The sequence below is a fragment of the Eublepharis macularius genome, chromosome 3 (genome assembly GCF_028583425.1).
Source record: "Eublepharis macularius isolate TG4126 chromosome 3, MPM_Emac_v1.0, whole genome shotgun sequence".
NCBI classification, from domain to species: domain Eukaryota; kingdom Metazoa; phylum Chordata; class Lepidosauria; order Squamata; family Eublepharidae; genus Eublepharis; species Eublepharis macularius.
In genome coordinates, this window is record NC_072792.1 from 45,322,565 (window position 1) to 45,344,910 (window position 22,346).

General features: G+C 42.3%; 1 protein-coding gene across 1 annotated transcript in view; it reads left to right on the forward strand.

Annotated features, from left to right (window-relative positions):
* The window catches only part of ARHGEF7 (Rho guanine nucleotide exchange factor 7), a 125,334-nt gene that overhangs the window by 53,827 nt on the left and 49,161 nt on the right, over window positions 1-22,346 (forward strand). Inside the window, exons 7-10 of the mRNA XM_054973483.1 lie at window positions 6,692-6,786; window positions 7,371-7,466; window positions 11,282-11,404; window positions 20,847-20,985. Coding sequence (XP_054829458.1) covers window positions 6,692-6,786; window positions 7,371-7,466; window positions 11,282-11,404; window positions 20,847-20,985 — 453 coding nt within the window. The remainder of the gene's footprint in view (window positions 1-6,691; window positions 6,787-7,370; window positions 7,467-11,281; window positions 11,405-20,846; window positions 20,986-22,346) is intronic.

Sequence of the window (22,346 nt, forward strand, 5' to 3'; positions counted from 1 at the left end):
CTTTTTATGGTTGAGAAAAAGGATGGAGGTCTCCGGCCTATCCTAGATCTCAGAAAACTAAATAAGCTGGTTCGAATTAGGAAGTTTAAGATGGTAACATTACAGACGGTCTTAACACTGTTACCCTCGTATTCATGGTTTGCCGTCCTTGACCTCAAGGACGCTTATTTTCACATTTCAATTTTTTCCGATCACAAGAGGTACCTCCGGTTTACGTGTGGTACCAAGGTTTTTCAATACAGGGTCTTGCCCTTCGGTTTGGCTACCGCACCGAGGGTATTTACAAAATGCATGGCAGTTGTGGTGGCCCATTTGAGACTCCAGGGATGTTGCATTTTCCCGTATTTAGACGATTGGTTATTGGTGGGACACTCCCCTGAAGAGGTCGATAGGCAGATCGCCCTCACCTTATCTGTATGTCTTCAGTTGGGTCTTGTTGTCAACCAGAAGAAATCTAAATTGACCCCGGTAAGGTCCCTCCTTTTTATAGGAGTGGTACTAGATGGTGTTAGGAACATGGGTTTCCTGCCTGAGGAGAGGGCATCAAAGATTAAGACCCTTGTTCGTAAATTGAGGAGATGCCGTTACCAGCCGGCACGGTTCCTTCAAGGTTTGTTGGGATGTATGGCGTCCACGACGGCTGTGGTCCCCCTTGCCAGGCTGTTTATGAGAGACCTACAGACGTGGTTCAATGCTGTTTACTCCCCTGAACGGGATTCCCAGGACAGGAATTTTTCCGTCCCCAGACAGGTTCTGCGGTCGCTGGATTGGTGGTTGTCTGACGCCAATCTTATGAAGGGTGTTGAGTTTGGTTATAAACAACCTCAAATCACTATTACAACGGATGCCTCACTGTTGGGGTGGGGTGCTCATTGTGAGGGATTGTATGCTCATGGGGTATGGTCTGAACTAGAACGTATTGAGCATATTAATCTGCTTGAGTTGAGAGCGATCTTACTCGCTTTGATTTCCTTTTCAGATACGGTACAGAACAAGTCCGTCCAGATCTTGACGGACAATACGACAGCAATGTTTTACGTGAACAAACAGGGGGGCACGGCGTCCATGTCCCTGTGTGCAGAGGCAAAGAAGTTGTGGACTTGGGCCATAGAACATTCGGTGTGGCTCCAGGCAATGCACATACCAGGGGCCGAGAATTCTATGGCGGATCATCTGAGCAGATTGGACAGGGACAATCACGAGTGGTCCCTGCAGGACAAATATCTGCTCGCTGTTTTCTCCCGATGGGGGTTCCCGGAAGTGGATCTCTTCGCCTCGGAAGAGAATTGCAAAGTCCAAAAGTATTGCTCCAGGGGAGGAGTAGGCCTAGGGTCTCGTGGGGACGCATTTCAACTTGGGTGGTCGGGTCCCCTGATGTATGCATTCCCCCCGTTTCCGCTGTTGACCAGAGTCGTCAGCAAGATTCAGAGAGACGGAGCATCGATCATACTGATAGCCCCTTTTTGGCCACGCCAACCGTGGTTTCACGCCCTCTGGAGGCTCCAGGCACAGTGGATTCAGTTACCGGCGGTGCCGGACCTGCTGATTTGGAGGGGAGTGTTACATCACGATATCGAGAGGCTCAAGCTCACAGCTTGGCTGATCACACAAGGCCCTTTTTTTCGGTTGATGTAACTAATGTTTTAGAGAACGCTAGGCGCTTTTCCACCAGACAGTCATATGTGTTTAAGTGGGAAAAGTTTTCTTTGTGGTGTCAACAAAAGGGATCGCATCCATTTCAGGCTTCGTTGCCGGAAATATTAGATTTTTTGTGGGAGGTCAAACAGAGGGGTTTGGCTAATAGCTCCGTAAAAGTCTATTTGGCGGCTATCTCAGCCTTTCATCCTCCCATTGATCAGAGATCGGTTTTTTCTCATCCGATTGCGAAGATGTTCCTGAAGGGTCTGAATAACCTCTTCCCCCCAGTGACAGCTATCGTTCCCCAGTGGTCATTGCCTCTGGTGTTGTCTCGTTTGATGGGAAAACCGTTTGAGCCCTTGGCCACTTGTCCTCTTCGATTTTTGTCTCAGAAGGTCGTTTTTCTGGTGGCTATCACCTCGGCCAGGAGGGTGGGGGAATTGGCAGCTTTGTCTCATGAACCCCCTTACCTAAAGGTCCATAAAGAGAAGGTTGTTTTGAGGACGAAGGTGGAGTTTTTGCCAAAGGTGGTATCAAGGTTTCATCTTTCCCAAGATATTACTTTACCGGTGTTTTTCCCTGACCAATCTACGGAAGCTGATAGGGCGTTGCATTCCTTGGATGTTCGCAGGGCACTCCTGTTTTATCTGGACAGGGTGAAACCATTTAGGCGTGACTCTAATTTATTTGTGTGTTACGCAGGGCCCAATAAGGGTAAGAAAGCGTCATCTTGCACCATTTCTCGTTGGGTGGTTCAAACAATTGGGACCTGCTATGCTGCAGCAAATCAACCTTGCCCTCTGGGTGTACGTGCTCACTCTACTAGGGCGCAGGCGTCTTCTGCGGCCCTGCTGAGGGGAGTCCCTCTCCATGATATTTGCAGGGCAGCAACGTGGGCCTCGGCTGACACGTTTATAAAGCACTACGCTTTGGATATCCTGGATAGGAAGGAGTCTTTAGTGGGAACTGCAGTGTTGCAATCCATGTTTTTGTGAATTTCATTAACAATAAATAAATAAATAACTGAATAGATTAATAAAGGACATGATTACAGTGTCTAATTGTGTTTTTTCTTAGGTAATGCCACCTCCCTGGCGTTAAGCTTTGTAATCTTCCCATGTGGGACTGCACTGGAAGACCGTAGATGAAAAACAGGTTTTTACTTACCATAACTGTTGTTCATCTAGGTCTTCCGTGCAGGCACACATGCCCTCCCTCCTTCCCCGCTGAGTCTTTTGGTATTTTTTCCTTGTAGACAGCGGCGAGAAAGGAACTGAGGGTATGTGGGGGGACGCTCTGCCTCTTGGGAGCCGTTTTTCGGCGGGAAATTGCCGCGCTTGCGCGGTGGGAGGCGAGAGCGCCCCCTGGTGGTGAATTTTTTGAGCTTGGAAATGTCCGGATCGGCAGGCCTGCGCGTGCGCAGTCCCATGTGTGCCTGCACGGAAGACCTAGATGAACAACAGTTATGGTAAGTAAAAACCTGTTTTTCTCAATGGATGAATTCAGCGCTTTATGCTTCTCAGTTATGCCGCTTACTGTATTGGTCTGTGAAACCAACCCCTGTTTGGTACCTAGTTCCATCAAATGTGATGTGGAGCTTTGGAATAAGGTCTTTGAAATCTCATGGGGTCATGCAGCTGCCAGAACATGCAAAGAGTTAGGAAGAGGAGAAGGGTGATTATTTGAGCAAAAAAGCAAGATGATGATGTTAGGAATTTTGAAGTGGCAGGATTTGAAAATGCAGCAGTTACCGTACTTAACGCTTTATAATCTCCCTGTTAGGGGTAAGCATGCTGTAATCTTTCCAGTCTTGCCTGTATGACAGGTAGGCGTGTTTATATTAAAGCACATCTAAAGACAGTGGAAACACAGAAATGTTGGCAGTTAAAAACTTTCTAAATAAAATCAGTGCACGTGTACATTCAGAATGTACTATTCTGCATCAAGTGCTTAATGAATGCAAAAAGATTTAAGGAAGAAGCACCATATAGTTACACTTTGAATCCAGGAGTTTAGTTTGCAGTAAGTTGAACTGTAGCTTAGTAGCTGATGGTCATTTTCAAATGGTACAAAGTTGTTTAGGTTTATATCATGTTTTTTTTAATTTTTAGTGAGTATGAACACAAATGTGTTCTTAATTTCGAAAAAAAACCTGACCCTTTTTTACAGGATTATTCCATTAAAAGGTTTTCATTCCTTGTGTTATTTAATCCAATTTAGTTATCAGGTTTTTTAAAAAAAATCACAAAGATGCTTGATGGCTTATTTTGAAATGGTGCCACCACAATGCACACACCCTACATATTTCTGCCAGTGTAATAGTGTAATACCTACAAGCCTTACAAAACAAATCTATCTGGGATTCCTGGTATTGCCCTTTCACCTTCTTTGCAAGGTTTATTCCCCACCCCGCCCCGCCACATTTAGCTTTGTACTGCAGTGGGCAACTGTTGGTGGCTTTCTTATGTGTAGACTGCCTGCATTAGTTTGTTGATATTTCATCAACTTTACTTTGCATGATCAGATTTATTAATTTTTCTGCCTATGGTATGCTTGTGTGGCATTGTTCTTTGTAACTAGCTAATTAATAGCTTATGCCTTGTGACATTTTGTCCTTTGTAGGGCTTTTTGTAAAATGGAGACATTTTAATCTTTGGGGCAGGAGTCAAGTTACCAACAAAAGAATGAACTCAGAAATAGTCTCCCTTCCCTCCCCTCTTCAGTTGAATAGGCCCATTCAAGGGAATGAAACGCAGTTCAGCAATGCTAATGAAAGAAGAAGTGAATTCTCCATTTTAAATAGTTCAGCATGTCATTTGTTTCATCAAGTTTTCATATGGGCATAAATAACTTGTGTATTCCAAATACACTATAAACTACATGTAGTGCTGGTCCAGTATATCCCCCCCAAAAGTAGCAATGCTGCGAGTGTAATCACTTTATCCTGGAGTTCTGAAAGCAAATCAGAATTCTGTTTCAGAAGGAGCATCAGCACCATGGATAACCTAGTAAAAAGAGCTGGTTTTCTGCATGCATAACTGTGCCCAAGGATAGTATTACTGTACAAAGGGGAAATTCCCAAGCCTTCCTTTAAGCGTGCTCTTTGCTATAGTAGCTCTTTTCTAATGTTTGTGGACACAGTATAGGAATATAAAAATCTTTGTGACAAAGGTGTGCTAAGACTGCTGAAAGAGGACAGGGAAACTACCAAAAGGACTTCACTGTTGGAAATATTGGAGATTGCCCTGCATCTGAATGCTGGTTCTTATGGATAGCATCTGAAGACCTATGCCCAATAGAGGCAACATTTTGGAGCTAATTCAGAAACTCAGGGCAGCAGTCACTAAATGAGATTATTCATTTAATAACAAAATCATGCAATTTAGCCTTAAAATTGGGCTCTTTGTGACTGGGTTGGAAAGTAGCCGATGTAACATGTAATTTGTAGGAAGAATCCAGTGGAACTTTGAGAAATTCTAGACCTAATCTGTTTAAGTAAATTGGTAAAGGCATTATTAAAGCAAAACCTTTTTCTTTTTTTTAAAAAAGCCCTTGATATAATGAGCCTTGCCAAGGACAAGTTAGCATAGATTTGCAAAGACAAGTCTTGCCTTGTCAGTATGAGTGTGTGTGTGTGTGTGTGTGTGTGTGTCTTTGTCAGTGTCAGCAAATATTTAGATAGTAGAAGTCCTGTTGTTCTGTCAAAAGATTTTGAAAAGTCCCTCACCAAAGGTTCCTGAATGAACTTAGTAGTTGTGGACTAAAGGGTAAATTTTCTTGTGTATCAGTTCCTGATTTTAAAAAGCATGAATAGTGGGGAGGAATAAACAAGTCATTTTCACAGTGTAGGGGATCCCTAAGGATCTGTATTTTCAGTGCAATTTATAAGCTATCTGCGACTATCCATAAAGGAAATTTTGGGTAGCAGACTGAAAATGTCCACTCCATGTGCAGTAGTAGTGAAAAAGGCACCACAATGCCTTTCTAGTGTAGCTACATTAAAGTATACTGTACGTAGTTCTAGTTGACCCATGTCAAAAGTATTTTGCAGAGCTGGAAAAGGCACAGAGAAGGGCAGTCAAAATGATGATTGGAGCACATTCTGTCTGAAAAAAGGCTGCAGTGTTTAAATTTAGGGGACAAAGATAACTAATTGAGGGGTGGGGCAGAGGTTTGTAGATGAACGTGAGTTCCAAGCACTGGTTCTTCTGTGAAGCAGCATGTGTTTTGCTGCTTATGAACTACCAGTACTCCTTTCCCTGAACTCCTTCATTTACAAATGAACTTTCATGGTTCTAAACAGATGCAGTTGCTGTGCACAGGTAGCTGATTTTCTGTGTCAGCTGCTGTAAGCGGGAATGCAAATTAGCACACAATTCCCCACAGTTTAAAGAATCCCATGGCTGCAGCTGCCATTTGAGGGGTGGGAAGGGCGTTTTCGTCCATCTCCGCTGCTGCGCGGGTCTGTGGGGCAGTGGAGGAGGCCTCGACCACCCCAGCAGCAGAGCCAAGGTAAGTGGGGGTGGGTGGGTGGGGGTTTGGGCCATTTAAAGGGCCCTGCTGCTTGCAAGCGGCACGTCCCTTTAAACTATCAGCTGTCGGGCGGCTGGGGAGATTCTCCCCCCGCCACCTGCCAGCTGATAGTTTAAAGGGCCCTGCTGCTTGCAAGCAGCAGGTCCCTTTACGCTATCAGCTGGCAGACAGCGGTGGCGGGGGATCCCCCCCTGCCGCCTGACAGCTGATAGTTTAAAAGGAAAGGAGCCCTTTAAAGTTGCTCCGAAGCAACCCGAGTGCTTCGTGGAAGCTTTGATTCGGGATTTCTGAATTGGGGCCACTATGCTGGCCCCTAGTTGGGAATCTCGAATCTTTACAAATAGGGTCCGATTCGGGTATTTTATCTGAATTGGAACCCCAAAGTGCACACCCCTAGTTGTTTGTCCGTTCCTATTCAGTTTACATCTTGGCTCTTTGAAAGGTTAAAAAAAAATTGAAAGTCCAGTTGTGTTTGGTATTTTTTGTTTTAGCTTCAAAACTAAGTTTTTGTGTGTTACAGGTGCTACAGAACATTTTAGAAACAGAAAATGAATACGCTAAGGAGCTACAGACCATGCTTTCTAATTACCTGCGGCCTTTACAAGCCAGTGAAAAGTAAGTCTTTGGTGTCTCCACCTAAAGCATCTTAAATGGAAGGTGCTAGAGAAGACCTTCCTCTTCCTGGAACCCCAGAGAATTGGGGCTAGTCATTGTTGATACTAAGCTAGGTGGGCTATTGGTCTGGTTTGAAATAAGGCAGCTCCATATATTCATTAAAGCAGTACATTTTTGGCAACATTCTGATAGCTACAGTGTTTAAAGGCCCTTGCCACCTCTGTTGGCTCATTTGTAGCATTGCAGTGGTAAATTTTATGCCTACTATGTGGATGTTAGGTGACGGATGGGCTGTAACAATAAAATTGTCCTAATAGCCTCATTAAGCACTTTCAAGATGTGTATGAGCTTCTGTGACATTGCAGCCAATAACTTTTAGGGGCTTGCAAGTGAAGGAGAGCCTGTTCATATTTGGTTAAGATAATGAGCTGATTCTAAATATGTGAGAGCTGAAGTTGAAAGGGGTAACCGGAGAACCTAAGAGAGATTCCTTACTTCTCACATGAGAACCCAGTTCTGTGCTTTAAGTGGGATGTTTTTTGCACGAGTGCTTATTTTTTCCTGATTTTTTTTCTTGGCTTCAGGTTAAATTCTACAGATACTTCATATTTAATGGGAAACTTAGAAGAAATCAGCTCCTTTCAACAGATGCTTGTGCAGTCTTTAGAAGAATGTACCAAGTAAGTACTTCACAAACTAATAGGGGTGTGCACAGGGAAAAAATTGGCAAATTCGGGTTCAGAAATACCAAACTGGGGAAAAAAATTGGTATTCCCCAAGTACAGAATTGATTCTCCAGTTTGGTTTGGTAATACAGATCAAATTTGGTAAAATTTGGCCATAGTTTCCTATGGGAAATTCAATTTGGAAATATCCAGTGGCTGGTGGGGGGACATTATTTTTTGACCAAATTCTACCAAATTTTCAGGGGACTGACTTCTAAAGACCTCTCAAGTTTCAGGGAGATTGGACCCCAGGGTCCAATTCTGTGGGGCCCTGAACAAGGTACCTCCAGCCACTCCATTTGTTCCTATTGTGGTGGGGAAAATCCAAGCTGACTCCCACTGTGGAAACACATGGACGCCTGCTGTGGCCAGAGGCACACTCCCAAATACAAGCTCACACTAGACAGCCCAACAGAACCAAATTGACGCCCCCCAAAAACCCCAGCACCCCTTGACAGGGCTGACTCCCACTCTCCATTGTTCCCAATGATGAGAACTTTTGCAACTTCTTTCCCAGGGTTATGTACACACAGGAAAGGATGCCGCAGCCAAGGCGCACTCCTAAATGCAAGCTCATCCCTGGGGAAGCCCAACAGAATCCCCCCCCCAAAACCCAGCATTCCCTGAGCAGACTGAACAGCCACTCTCACAGTAGTGTGCACCGAGCACAGTTGCATAAAATGGATCCCATTCTCATCCACTGGCCGCAGGCTGAAACTGACTGTGTGGTACTTGGGAAATCCAAGTAATTCTCTCTCTGCAGCAGCATTCATTATCGGCCCCTGAATGAGGAAAGTTAAGTTACCGTGAGAACAACAACATATTAGAACCACTCCTTACATCAGCCATCCCTCCTACCCCTGCAATGAAGAAAGTTAAGTTTAATTAACATTAGCTTCATTTGGGTGTTTCTGTGGGTTTCCTCTGTGACACATGGTATGTGTTGTTCTTTGCTTTCCCTGACATCTCTCTCTGATTCTTCCCATCCCAGTGGCAAGAGAAGAGACCAACATTTCTGGGGCCTCTTTTTTCAATTATCTGCAGAAATTTGTGCTGACATGGGCTGATGATTTTGCGGTGTGTTTGTGTGAGCGGGAGTCTAAATTGCACTGTGTGTTGTGCCAACTGAATCAACTGTTCTTCTCCTGCTGGTTTTCTACCTAACTCTTAAGTCTTGGGAGGAGTGTTTTCCCCCTCCTCACAGACTCCCAGAGGATGCAGGCCACAAAGTGGGCTCACCTCATTCACTCCGGAAGTCCAAAGGTTGGAAATTGAAGAGAGTTCATGTTGACTTTCAGGAAGACCAACTGCCGAACTCTCCGGGGGAGAAGGCGAGTGGGATGCAAGCTGACAATGTTGCTTACATGGGAAAAGGCCCAGTAGCTCAGTGGAAAGCAACTTGTGGGGTTCAGCAAGGTAGTCCCTGACTATTGCCTCTGCCGAATCCTGGCTTATGTGCCTCATGTTCCTAGGAGGGGATGAGGGTATGCTAGAGTATCTCCATGGACATCCCAGCGCTGGCCGTGGGGGGAGCCTGCTGAGAAGGGGCAGGAGGAGGACTAACAAAGCTGGGCCCCTCCCCCAGCTCTTCTGCTGGCAGAAGGACCCTCTTGGCCTGCCTATGCCACACTCACAAAGAGAGGACATCTTTCGCACTGGTGAGGTGCTCAGCCCACTCGGCCAAGGTGCCCTTGATGTGCAAATCACACATGGTCACCAACATGACTCCTCGGTGAGAGGCAGCAGCCAGGATGCAATGCTCTGTTGCAGCCTTCTCACAAGCGAGCACGCTCCTGGAACCTGGTCTGCACGTCCTGCGTCTAGGTCCAGGAAGGAGGCCATAGCACTTTGCAGTGTATGCACCAGAGGAATGGCCAGATTCAGGGTTGCCATGTCAGATGCAGTCGTGCTAGTGAATTCCTTGAAGGGCCTCAGGACCTCCACTGTCTGGGAGTTGGTCAGACAATCCTCTGGGCTGAACTCGCCCTCCTTCCTTCAGCATCACTCTCGGAGAGCCACAATATGAAGGCAGCCTGCTGCTCCACCAAATGCTCAAGCACTGGACAGGTGGAGTTCCAGTGAGTGACAGCATCAGTGATCAGGCAATCCTCTGGCACACCTGGCCTGGCCTGCTTCTGATGCAGTTGGTGAGTTGCTTTCATGCTGCATGAGAAGTAACTCATGAGTTGCCAGCATTTCTAGAGGAGACACTGGAACTCATGAGTTGCAAGGTCCTCTGCAGGCTCTTTGGAGGAATTCAGACCAAGCGTATCCTTCACCAGGAGGTGAAGTTTGAGGGCTGCACAATAAATGTGCTTGAGACCCACTCGTGCTGCCGCTTTCTTCATGTTTGCACCACCATCAGTCACCATATATCCCGTGGTGACAATGCTCTCACCTCACCTACCCAGTGCACTAATTCCCTCTTGAGCATGTCAGTGATGTTCTCCATAGAGTGCACCTCATTGAGAACCTCAGTGTGGAGCAAAGGCTTGGGGTAGCCAGCCCAATGGTCTCCCATCTGGCACTGCCTGATGCTTGTCATCCCACCCCCACACTGAAGTGTGCAATGAGTGAGAGGTATGTATGCTGCAACAGAGGTCCAGATGTATGACGTGAAGGTCACAGTTCTCCCAGTAGCACGCAACAACTCCGTCTTCACGTGCTCCTTGGCAGCACTGTAAAAGGAGGGAATCATGGTCCTGCTCAGCATAGTGTGAGCAGGGGGCGTGTACCGAGGACAGAGTAGCTGAAATGGCTCTTGGAAGCTGAAGTCTTGCTTCAGCAGCATATATACTAAAATTGGAACGATACAGAAACTGAAGTCCTCTACTATGGAGAAAGGCTGCTTATCTAAGGTGATCATCGTCGTGATCTTTCGAGTGACAAGCCTCAGGCACCTGTGGTAGGCGTAGTGCTCCTGCAACTGCCTCAAGAAACAGGGCTGGTGAACGGCAGCTGTGCTGGGAGGGGCCTTCTCTGCTCAGGTGGAGGGAGAGCCACAGCCCTCCCCCTCCCCTCTTTCCTTCTAGTCTTATCCCTCACCTTTCCCCCAGGTCCGCTCTCTGGTCTCCAGTCACTCACTTTTCTTCCCCGTAACTAGTTACTAACTAGTAACTTATCTTGTCATTATTATTAATGTTTATTTAAGTTTTGAATGGAGTTCCATGTGCTTAAGTAGAGAGAAGTCCGTTTAACTCTACTTAAGTAGAGAGAAGTCCGACTTAACTACAGATAAATATGTTTAACTAGGAAAATCATTGCTAGTGCAGTAAAGGAACATCAGAAATGCCAATAGTGTTGGACTAGGACCTGGGGGGCTTAGGTTTAGAGCCATGAAGCTCTCTGTGTGACCTTGGCCCAATCACTTTTCTCTTAGCTCAGCCTTACAAGTGTAGTTAATATTGAGGAGGGGGAAATGATGTGTGCCACCCTGAGCTCCTTGAAAGGAAGGGCAGGATTAAAAATGCTCTGAATTAAATGTAAAGGCTTCAAAAGAAAACAGTAAATAATGCAAAAATACAAGAGCTCTTATACCAAGTAACACCATCACATCACAGAGTATCAAGTACACCAGGAAACATGCAAGCTACACTGAAGTTCTATGAAACCTCTTTCATCAGAGTTGCCATTTTTAAGCTTCTCTACTTACCTGTTACTCCTAAACTTTTGAGGCTGTCAAGGTAATGGTCACCTCTGTCTTGCTGATTTTAGAATGCATTAGGTCTCAGAAGAATTTAAAAGTTACGATGGTTTCCCTTTATTTTCAGGTTGCCTGAAGCTCAGCAGAGAGTTGGTGGTTGCTTTCTAAATTTGATGCCACAAATGAAAAATCTGTATCTTGTGTACTGTGCTAACCATCCATCAGCAGTAACTGTTCTCACAGAACACAGGTATGCCCTGACTGTACCTTGTACTGGTAAAGCAAAAAACCAAAAAAAAACCCAAAATGTGGAACATCTTGTAATTGATCTAGTGTCTTTCTTTATATTTTTCCACCTGTTCTGTTTTGGGAAAAAGTGCTTTTAAACAAGTACAAGATTATTTTTAGTATTCAGATGTATTGTTTGCTAATGGCAAAATATAATTTCTAAATATAATTTATAATGCACAAGGATGAAGATTAAAATGTGGTGAAAGTAGGTCACTTTTTCAGTCAAGGACTTGAAAATAAACATTATTTTTAATTTTAACCTGCCCTATTTTACGAGTAAGCCCCAGTGCTTTAGTTGCAGCTTATTCCTGAGTTAAACGTACATAAGCCTGCAACTTAACATGCCTGACCCTAAGATTTTTATGGAGGAGATAGTTCAGTTTTGTTTAATGGGTGAGTGTGTATGAGAGAGTTGCTTTAGTAATACAACTAAAATTTGTTATTTTGTTAACAAGGTAAAGGATTCCAGAATGACAGTTATTATTAAGCAGAAATTAAAGATCTGTATTGTAAAATTAAATGAGAAACTTCTTAAAAGATCAACCTGTAAGCTGTATGTAAGTTGATGAGGCTTCACTGCTGACTTGCCTGCTATGTTAGGTGAGTCTGTTGTAATTGATCAAGTAGCAGAATTGGACTAAAGCATGGTTTAGAGCAGCTGCTAAGCACTCCAGTCTGTAGTGACAGTCTCTGGAAACAGAACCAAGTGATATAACTGTGGTTAATCAGTTGAAACATCACACCTAACCACAGATTGTAAACCCACCTAAAACCATAACTTCCTATGTTGGTTTGCCAGCTAATCACACACCATGGCTTGTCAGTTCAGACATCACATTTAAAGTTTCCTTGACTACACTTCGGAATGATGGCTTAATTCAATCTATGAGAGTGAATTTCAGGGCCTCTTCGGTGGTGGCCGTCATCTTTTGGTCCCTACCAAAGGAACCTACATGACCTCAAGCCCAGCAATCTTTAGAAGGCATTGTAAAATGATTGTTTTCACCCAGCCACCTACATTTTATTAATGTTTTTTAGATTGCAATAGTATTTATTGCTATTTCCTATTTTTATAGTCCTTACTGTGTAACTGTTTGTTATAGTTCTACAAGCCATCCAATCATAAACAATTCCAATGGCCAGTTTATAAAGAGCTATTTTAGGTGTGCCTGTGGACTTAAGCCTGGCCAGTGAGATTTTTGATTCCTGTGCTTTGTTACCAGCTGTCTTTTCAACTCCCTTTAATATCCAAGAGGGTTTGCCTTGTGTTATGATGGACACCTAAAAAAGAAACAAGGTCAAAGCCCCATTGAGCACATGTAACTCACTGTATGGTTTCTTTTGATTTGAACGAATGATTTCATATGCATATATTAACATAAATTATGCAGTATATGATTACATCCACAATAATTTTTCACGGTGCCGTTTGAGAAAATAATTGTTACTCTTCCATTGTGTCAGTAGGAACAAGTATTATGTGTTGTGATTATATATTTCTGTAGAAAATTATAACTGAAATTCAAGCAGACTTTTGTTGTATACGTTAATAGTAGAACATTGGGACAGACTGTTCTTTTTTTCAAACCAAAGTAGCTTCGAACAGTCTGGATCGAATGTTAATTCCTTCTGGAACTTCCTAGTATTCACTGACTCCTCCAGCAAGAATTTTATAATCTTTTACAAGTCTTCATTTTAAACATGTGACTGTGGACAAGAGAGCAAGAACTCTTTACTGTACTAATACAGGAATCTTGAAAAAAGCTTAAAGCCCATACTTCCTAATAGGATTTTTACTGTGTTTTCAAAAGACATGCAATATTTAAATGGGTTAGGCATTCTGCTGCATTCACAAGGTTTGTAGGTTCAAGTTTAATTCAGTTATACTGAATGCCAAGTTACCCTGTTGATAGTGTTGGATACAGCTGATTATGCTTAGAGAAATTATTTATTTACTTACACCCCGTCCTCTCTTCCCAAAGTGGCTCACATGGTTTTCTTCTCTATTTTATCCTCACAACAACCCTGTGAGGTAGGTTAGGCTGAGAGGGTATGACTGGCCCAATGTCACCCAGCAAGCTTCAGTTGGCAGAGTCTGGATTCAAACGCAGGCCTCCCATATCCTAATCTGACACTCTAGCCACTATGCCACAATGGCTCTATAATTAAGCTGTAAAATTAGCACCATCATACTGCTTATTCAACAAATATATTTCACTGATCAGCTGAACATTTCTCTAACTATTTTAATTGTTTTTCACCTTGCCTTTTGGACCTTTATTATAGCTCCTTCTTACATTACCTTGAACTTTTAGGAGTGCCTTGGTCAGAACCAGCACCCCTTTTATTTCCACACGCAGAGCTTCCAATGTCCTCTACTTTACTCAGGCTTATTTATGGATGGTAATATGACAGAATAGTCAGTAAGCAAGGGTGGCTGTTAGGTAAAAAAAGGATCTTTTTTGATAACTAAAAGTAGAATTTATTTATAAGTACCTAAGTGTGATGGTTGCAGAGTATTGATAAGCATATTGGTTTCAGAACAGTTCCTAAATGTGGTGGTTTCAAAAATGATTATCTTCTTATTCACAGACCCGGTCAAAAAGACTAATTTTCCACTAATAAACTCTAGTCCGCGTAGCCCTAGATTCACTCATCTTTTCACACAGCTTGCCTGACCTAAATAAAATGAGACGCTTTCAGGCTTTTACAGAGTTTGCTTGACTTAGCCAGAAGGAACACTTTTCTCTCGGTTCACTGACTAAAAACTGCAGCTCAGTCTCTCCCTTGAGTACAGCTACTGTCAAATCACCACACACTTCCTTCACTCATCAGGAATTTCCCAACCGGGAGCTGGCAACCCTAACCGACACTATTAAATATATATAAAAAAAATTACCCAGCATAAAGAAAATACAAAAACTTATTTGCATGCAAAATAATAGAATTTCAATGTTGCCTTTTCCAATATCTGTTTTAAATACAACCGTGTTTTTCAGACTGCTAGTTTATTAGAGGCATTAACTTGTACAATGATTATAACTGGAGTGTTTTAAGCCTAGGAAGTGATATGGGCATTTCTTTGATGCATGTGCTATAATGGTCTCACTTAATTTAAAAAAAATGTTAAGTTAGGTAATTATGTGGTTTTGAATTAAAACCGCATAAAATTGCATGTGGTTTAAACCATGGTTCCGGAGAACAAAACATATTTGTTCATGCCTGCTGAGACACAGTCATGCATAATCTTGGAATAGGTATTCTGACCCACAAAGAACAGAAGAAGGAATGCCTCTCCTAAAATGTCCTTGCCACTTGTATTTTTTTTTTAAGTTCTTTCATTTGTCTTAGAAGAGGTGTGCGTATGAGCACATTGTCCTTGCCTATGCCCAATTGCTCACAAATGTGCTATCTATTTATGTAGGAAGTATTTCAACTATCCCTGTGAAGAATGCTGCTTTTTAAAATGCTCCCAATCACAGGGACGAGGCCTATTCATATGCACCTGACCCAGCGATTGTGAGGAAGTAGGTCTAGCATGCTTGCACCCACTCTGTGAGCGCTGATTTTTAAATAATGTATTAGATTTTCAAAATACAGCACATTTGAGACTCCAAACTACAGAAAGAAACAGAGGCTTATAGTAACTCATAAGGAAGCAATTTCTCTGTTACCTTATTATTCTAAAACATTATTAACAACGTCCATTGGCCAAATAAATTGATCTGAACATTGAAAGTGATGTCTCTGGACCCTTCGGTAGTATGTTAATTTATTTAATAAGCCAGTATTCCACGCATGCAGGAACCATTCACTGTTGGAGAGAGCTTCTGACTTTTTCTGTTGGCTTACTATTGCCGCTTTTGCAGTGGAAAGTAGGCTCAAGATCAGTTCTACATCTGAAAGGCAACATGCCCTTTTTGTGTGCATGAATTTGACATGCTTTCCAGGTGTGCATGGAGCACCATAAATGGAAAGAGTTGTAGCCTAGTCCTCTTCCTGACATGAGCTTTCTGTGAGTCCAGTGTTCTCAAACATGAAATCCCCCCATGTGCAATATGAGGTAGTACAGTGTCACTCCGCATGATGTGCTGATCATGCAGCTTTGCTCCATATCTTTTTCTTTAAAGATGAAATGCTTTGAGTGTACATCCAGTCTCTTTTTATTATTGGGAAATAGCAAACAGTTTTGCTCATGTGTTATGTATGGATAAATGCTCTGCTATGCCACTACAGATGAAAGTTAATTACTCCTCCAGTCTGTTTATATCAGATAACAGCTCTAGTATATCACTCCGATGTTTATCCATGGAATTTGTTTCCAAGCAGCTATTTTTGAATAGTTATAACTGGTGCACATCTAAGTCTCTTACATATAAGTAAGGGATCAAGAGCATGCTATAGGATTTTGTTTATTTAAAAGATTTATATTCCTCACTGACCAGAATCTGCTGAAGTCCTATCCTGTCTCACCTTGTTTGCAAATTCCCATCCTACTGCTGCCCTTAATCATAGATTTGAATGCAGGAAATAAAGAAAGCACAGACTTTTAAGTACTACGCATGGTTATTAATGAGAATAGTTGAGAGCCACTGTGTGGATGTGATTAGAGTGTTGGACTAGGGTCTGGGAGACCAGGTTGGAATCTCCACCCTACTTTGGAAGTTTGCTGGGTGACCTCGGGTCAGTCATATGCTTTCAACCTAATCTACCTCACAGGGTTACTTATTTTTTTATTTATTTGATTTATACCCCGCCCTCCCCACAAATGGGCTCAGGGCAGCTTACAACATCCATAAAACACAGTAAATTAATCATAAAACTATAAAAATAGTAACAATCTTTAAACAGTTATTAAAAGAGTCCAGGCGCCTTATCCTTAGGCTACTTAAATAAACAGTTGGGAGTCCATATATAGGCATACATATGAGCATAGAACGTGGCTGAGGGCAGGCCAAAAAAAGGTGGTGGTTTTAGATGGAAGAGGGGGGGACACCCGCTGGTCGTCAGCCAAAGGCTCGGTGGAACATCTCCATTTTACAGGCCCTGCAGAACTGTAAGAGGTCCTGCAGGGCCCGGATCTCCAGCAGAAGAGCGGTTCACCCAAGGCCAGGACAGAAAAAGCCCAGGCCCTGGTCGAGGCCAGACGGATGTCCTTCAGGCCAGGGACCACTAGGAGTTTCTTGTCTGAAGAGCTCAACGCCCTGCAGGGGGCATAATGGGAGAGGCAGTCCCACAGGTATGCAGGTCCCAGTCCATGAAGGGCTTTAAACACCAAGGTTAACACCTTGAACCGGATCCGGAACTCCACTGGGAGCCAGTGCAGCTGGCACAGCACAGGATGAATGTGTGCTCGAATTGGCGTTCCAGTAAGGACGCGTGCTGCTGCGTTCTAGACTAGCTGTAACTTCTGGGTCAGGCCCAAGGGCAGCCTAGCATAGAGTGAGTTGCAGTAGTCTAGCCTGGAGGTGACATATGGCACCGGATGCCTGGCCTATCAAAGATAAAAAAAGGCAGACCTGGCCTGGCAACGGTCGTGACCTGAGCCTCCATTGAAAGTGTGGCATCCAAGATCACGCTCAGGCTTCTCACCATCAATGAACGTTTCAGTTGTACACTGTCGAGGGTTGGGAGCCAGGTCCCCAGCTCCATTGCCCCACGACCCAGACACACAACTTCCATCTTCAGGGGATTCAATTTCAGGCGACTCTGACGCCTGAAGATAAGACAGAAGAGAGGAGAATGGTGTACACTGTTTAGGGTCCCCACTGAGGGGAGGGACAGGATTAAAATGAAGTAAACAAACAAATTGTCATAACCCTCTGTGAACTATGAGGGTGGGAGAACTTGTGCATGAGCGCAGCAGGGGTGTGGGAAGGGGGTGTGCGCTGTGCAGTTCCTTCATCTGAACCAGCACCCTTAACCATTGCGGAGAATATTAATTTTCTTTTGCCAAAGATCCACTGTGCTAAAAAAAACCCTGCTTTTCCACCACTGCTTAATATTAATATTAGTCTGTATATATAATCTTTATTAATGTACAGTTACCAGCAGATATACTCTGATGGTCATTAAGTCTTGATGCATTGGCAGTTTCCTGTGGAGGAAATGGCAATATATTTCTTAATTTAAGACTAATTATTTTAAGAAAAAATGAAAGGTCATTTTTTTAAAAAAAAATTAACTCTTAACATTTAAGCAGTGTACTTCAGCTGAGCAATTGTAGCTGTAAATGGAAGCCAGCTTAATTAAATGCATGTTGCATAGTGTTAGGTATTATGGCTGGATCTAAATCTGAGATTTAGTTGTCGCATGTACAGCTTTTTAATAACATTTCAAAACATGAAGCTTAAACAAGCACGCTTATGGGAGATAACTGGAGCATGGAATACAGATAAGCATCTGAGTCAGAGGACCTTTTGTCCCTCCTCCACTTTGTTTCCCAGAGGCTGCTAACATAGAGGGTGATGTCATACTTGAAGCAACAGCCCAAGAATAAGGCTTTCTATCTCGAAATGCAGCACAGACGCTTGTTAAGTGAGCCAAGGGCTCGCTAGAGGGTTTTCAGCATGCACTGTCTATGTGACATCTTTAGACCTTTCAGCAGCGAGAGTTCATGTTCTGGCTATTATAGACAGGAATTGGAAGTGTAAGTTGGAACTTTTCAGTGTTCTTCGCGCTCTTATTTTCTGTTTTGTGCATTACCCGCTAGCTTTCTCTTTCTTCTGTTCAAGTGACCGTAGGTGGCTTAACCCATTCTTCACGGTTGCCTAATTAATTCAGCAGTAGAGGTAAACTGACCTATATTTTAATACTTAACTGTCTCTGAACAGATCTCTCTCTAAGCCACAGATCTTAATACTGGTAAATATCAGTGTTACCTTTGTAACAGTGATTTCAAACATTTTTTCATGTACCAACTCCATAAAAAGAAGATGGTATTAGAAAAGCCTGCTTTCTGCTGTTTTATTCTGCACAGCTTGTTTGTTTTGAATAAATAATAGGTTAAGATTTTAGTAATAATACAGTTTTATTATTCCAAAGGCCTAGCTGTTGTTTCTTAGATAAATGATTGTCTTTTGTATATCTCATTTGTTTCCTTCCTCAGTACCATTTAGTTAACCACAGAGGGGATTCACTGCACAGTACTTTGCAGCATTTAGACAAAATTGCATGTTATAAAGGGCTATTGTCTTTGTCAAAACAGCTGTGATCTTGAACTAACTACACTGATTTTATAGATGTAGAGATCTGCTAAGAAAATGAATTAGGCTGATACACTGTTTTCAGAGCTCACTATCTTCAAGTTGTACAGTTTTTCAAAAAGCAAAATACTTTTATGATCAAAGTACTTTTTCAATTTCTCTTTTCTGTGTTTTGTTGAAAGTAGTTACATTTTGTTAGAATGTTCTATCTTTTGAATATTAAAAAAATCACAGCCAGTTATGACCTTTTACCAAACATATTTGTGACAGCGATGTGAACCCCTTTATGATAAAATATGTTTAATTACACAGTTGAAATTAAGACCACTTTCTCAATAACGGTTGCTTCAGTGTCCTAGAACTGGAGTTAAAGGAAAGGTGAAGGCAGGAGTATATACAATTAGTTCTGAAGCATGTGTTTCCCAGAATGTTATCTGAGAAGAGAGTCCACTACTTTACTCTTCTGGTGTGTCTTTTGCCACAGTCAAGATTACTAATATTTCTCTTGGAGGTAGTTTCGTGTACAGCTGCCTCCAACATTGAGATGATCACTTAAGGTTTGCAAGGAATTGTTAGAGTACTCAGCAGATACCTCTGAGATACTGTTAAGCGATTTCACTAAATTGATCCTTTGCGATACTCGACTGCTTTTAACAGGCTGCCTTTTAAACTATCTAAGTTAAGTAATAGTAGTCTGGTCCTGTTCTGGTAGTAACTCTTCTCCTCTGTGATCTGCCCCAACTGCAGGAGAGACAGTTCTCAGGAAATACTCCATTCTTCTGAGAGATCCTGGGCATCCTATCTCTGTTCTGTGTTTGCTGCCGCACTCCCAGTTTACAGGACAGGTGGATGAGATTATGTTAAGCTAGTTCTGCTGTTCCTCTAGCAATACTTGCACTGTGGCACTTCTTGAAATGATTGCCCATTCTAGGACAGCCTAAGGCCCTCTTGGTCAGTGATAACATAAGAATTCTTCACTGCCTCTTATTTCATAATGATGGAGAACCAATTCCCAGGGAGTTGGTAACTTTATCTCTTGATAAAGTTCATTCACTGCCCATTCTTTTTATTAAATCTACCCATGATAGGTGATCCTGGAAGGGTTTAAAAAATAACCAAGCTGTTCTAGTTTTTGTGAATTCATTCTGATATTTTAAAGGAATCATGTTACCTAGGGCTAACTGCAGATTATTGCATACTGACTGCAGTTACTGCCAGTGGTGTGAAGCCTCTGTTTTCCTGCTGTAGCTCACAGAGCCCCCCAAATTCTGTTCCTATGAGTCAAGGGACCCTCAATGGGAGGGGAGGGGAGCAAAGTGGAAATCTGCAGTAGAAAGAGAAATTGGCAAAAGCTGTGCCCCTGCAACCATTGTACCATTATGCCAACAAAAGAGCACCTTTGGATCCAACGTTTATTACATATTGTATAAATTCTCCCTCAGGTTGTCTGTATGAAAACGTCTTTGCTTACCTTTTGTTGGAGAGGGAGCTGTTTGTACCACCTCGTAATAGCTCAATAGACTCAATCTGCCTGTTTGATAGTATTCATTTATTTAACTGTGATTTAGGGTATGTCATAATTAATCACTATGCATGTTGAGTAGGTAGATGAGATTTCCTGTTAAAGGAATGTTATGCAGTAGTGCTGAAAAGCTGAGGAAGGACCCATGAGACTGCTTTATAAACACTCTTTGTGTTGTGCTAGGGTGGACAAAATTGCTGTGGGAGATTTGAGACTGGACAAACAAAGCTTTATGAGGCTTCTTAAAAATTTACTTTGTTTCCTCTCTCAAGTATTCAGAAATCTCACTGATTTCGTTTAATGTTCTGATCATACTCTCTTCAGAGTAAAGTGAGGTGTGTTTTTTTTTGCATGACAATGAGAAATTAGTTCTTAAAATTGTTCTTTAAAGCTATAATCCTTTGCAGACTTTTTTGAGAATAGGCCTCATGGAATAAAGTTCCAAATAAACATGTATGGGATCAAATTCATTTTAGAAAGATTTAGAAAGAAAGAAAGCCGAGCCTGAAGATCTTAACTATATTCACTTAAAAATAGGTCTTTTTCATTGATTTACTAGTGTTGTCCTTTCTGGGGGTGGGGGGACCCAGCAGTTTATTGCTGAAGAATGGAAACAGTTATTTCTCTGTGGTTATGCTGATTAGTTCTGTGTCAATTTCTTTGTGTACGTACAGTGAAGAGCTAGGAGAATTCATGGAGATGAAAGGAGCCAACAGTCCTGGGATACTTGTGTTGACCACAGGCCTGAGCAAACCCTTCATGCGCCTGGATAAATATCCCACCTTACTCAAAGAGCTTGAAAGACACATGGAGGTATATCTTAGCAGCATTTATGTTCCAGCTTAATGATGATTTGGCAACAATTATCTTAAAGGTACATTTCAAGGATGATGGGTCCCAAACTATGCCACTTTTCTCTCATTCTTCTGGTGTAAGAGTAGTAATAGTCTGGAAAGCTTGAGTCCAATAAGCTTCTGAAATTGTTCACAAAAAAAGTAATATGCTCCAATCCTAAATCCAGCCTCTCTGCCTATGATAACCCTATCATGGAGTTAATGTTAAATAGTGTTGACGTGCCTTATTTTCAAGTCATGAGGAACCCCCATTAAATTTCTTCTAATGTGTGGTATGCCCAGTATAGGTACTGGTCATGCTGTTTAACAAACACACAGCTAGGTTGGAAAGAGGAGAACAAGAAACCCCGTTGCGTATGCACTTCTCCGTGCTTGTTCCTCTGGTTCAGAATGTAGAACAAAGTAAGTTTTTGGAGTATGCTGTTCGGGCACAGCTTCTCACAAGGTTTCCGGTATTATCCTACTTAGATATTGCTGAACTCTGCGTACAGATTTTCTGTAGCATTTGTTTGGAGAAGAGATTATTTTGTCAGACTTGTAGACCTGATCTTGGCTGTCAAAATAATATATCATCTTTGGTTTAGCAATGTTTAATAGTAAGCAGCTGAGCTGAAATCTTAGTTTTAATATTAAATCCTAATGAGCGCTGGGATGGAAGGAGGCACAATTTAGCCCAGTCTTGTCAGATCTCAAGAGTTTTGCAGGGTCAGTACTGGACTGGGGGGCTGCCAAGGAAGACTGTGCAGAAGAAAGCGATGGCAAACCACCTCTGCTTCTCACTTGCCTTGAAAGCCCCTAGTTGGGCTCACTATAACTACATAATGATGATAATAAGTACTATTATTCTTAATTTCAAGTGTTACATTTCAATCATTTTAGAGCTAGAACAGAATTCCTTTCTGAGATTTCAATTTCTGTTAATGTTGCCAGTTTTATCGTTTTAAATTTTGTATGAGGAACTTGTATGCTTGACAGTAATGGCTGAAGAAATGCTCATAAATTTGCACCCTTCCAAGAGAGGGAATCTTGTGGGAATAGTGTCTTTCTCAAAAAAATTTCCTGCAGCATGACTTAGCACATTTATAGGATTATTGCTTAAAGCAATGTCACTGTCAGAAATGTGTCTTAGCTGCTTAAACCAATGTTATTGATAGAAACTCTGATTTCAATATAGCATTTATAGCTCAGTGGTATAATGCATACTTTGTATGCTGTAGTTTGCAAATTGACTCACTTGTATTTTTAGTTATGTAACCTCAGAGAGCAGGTTTGGGAATAACCTTGTCTGCCTGAGACCCAGTCAAATTAGACCATGATGAA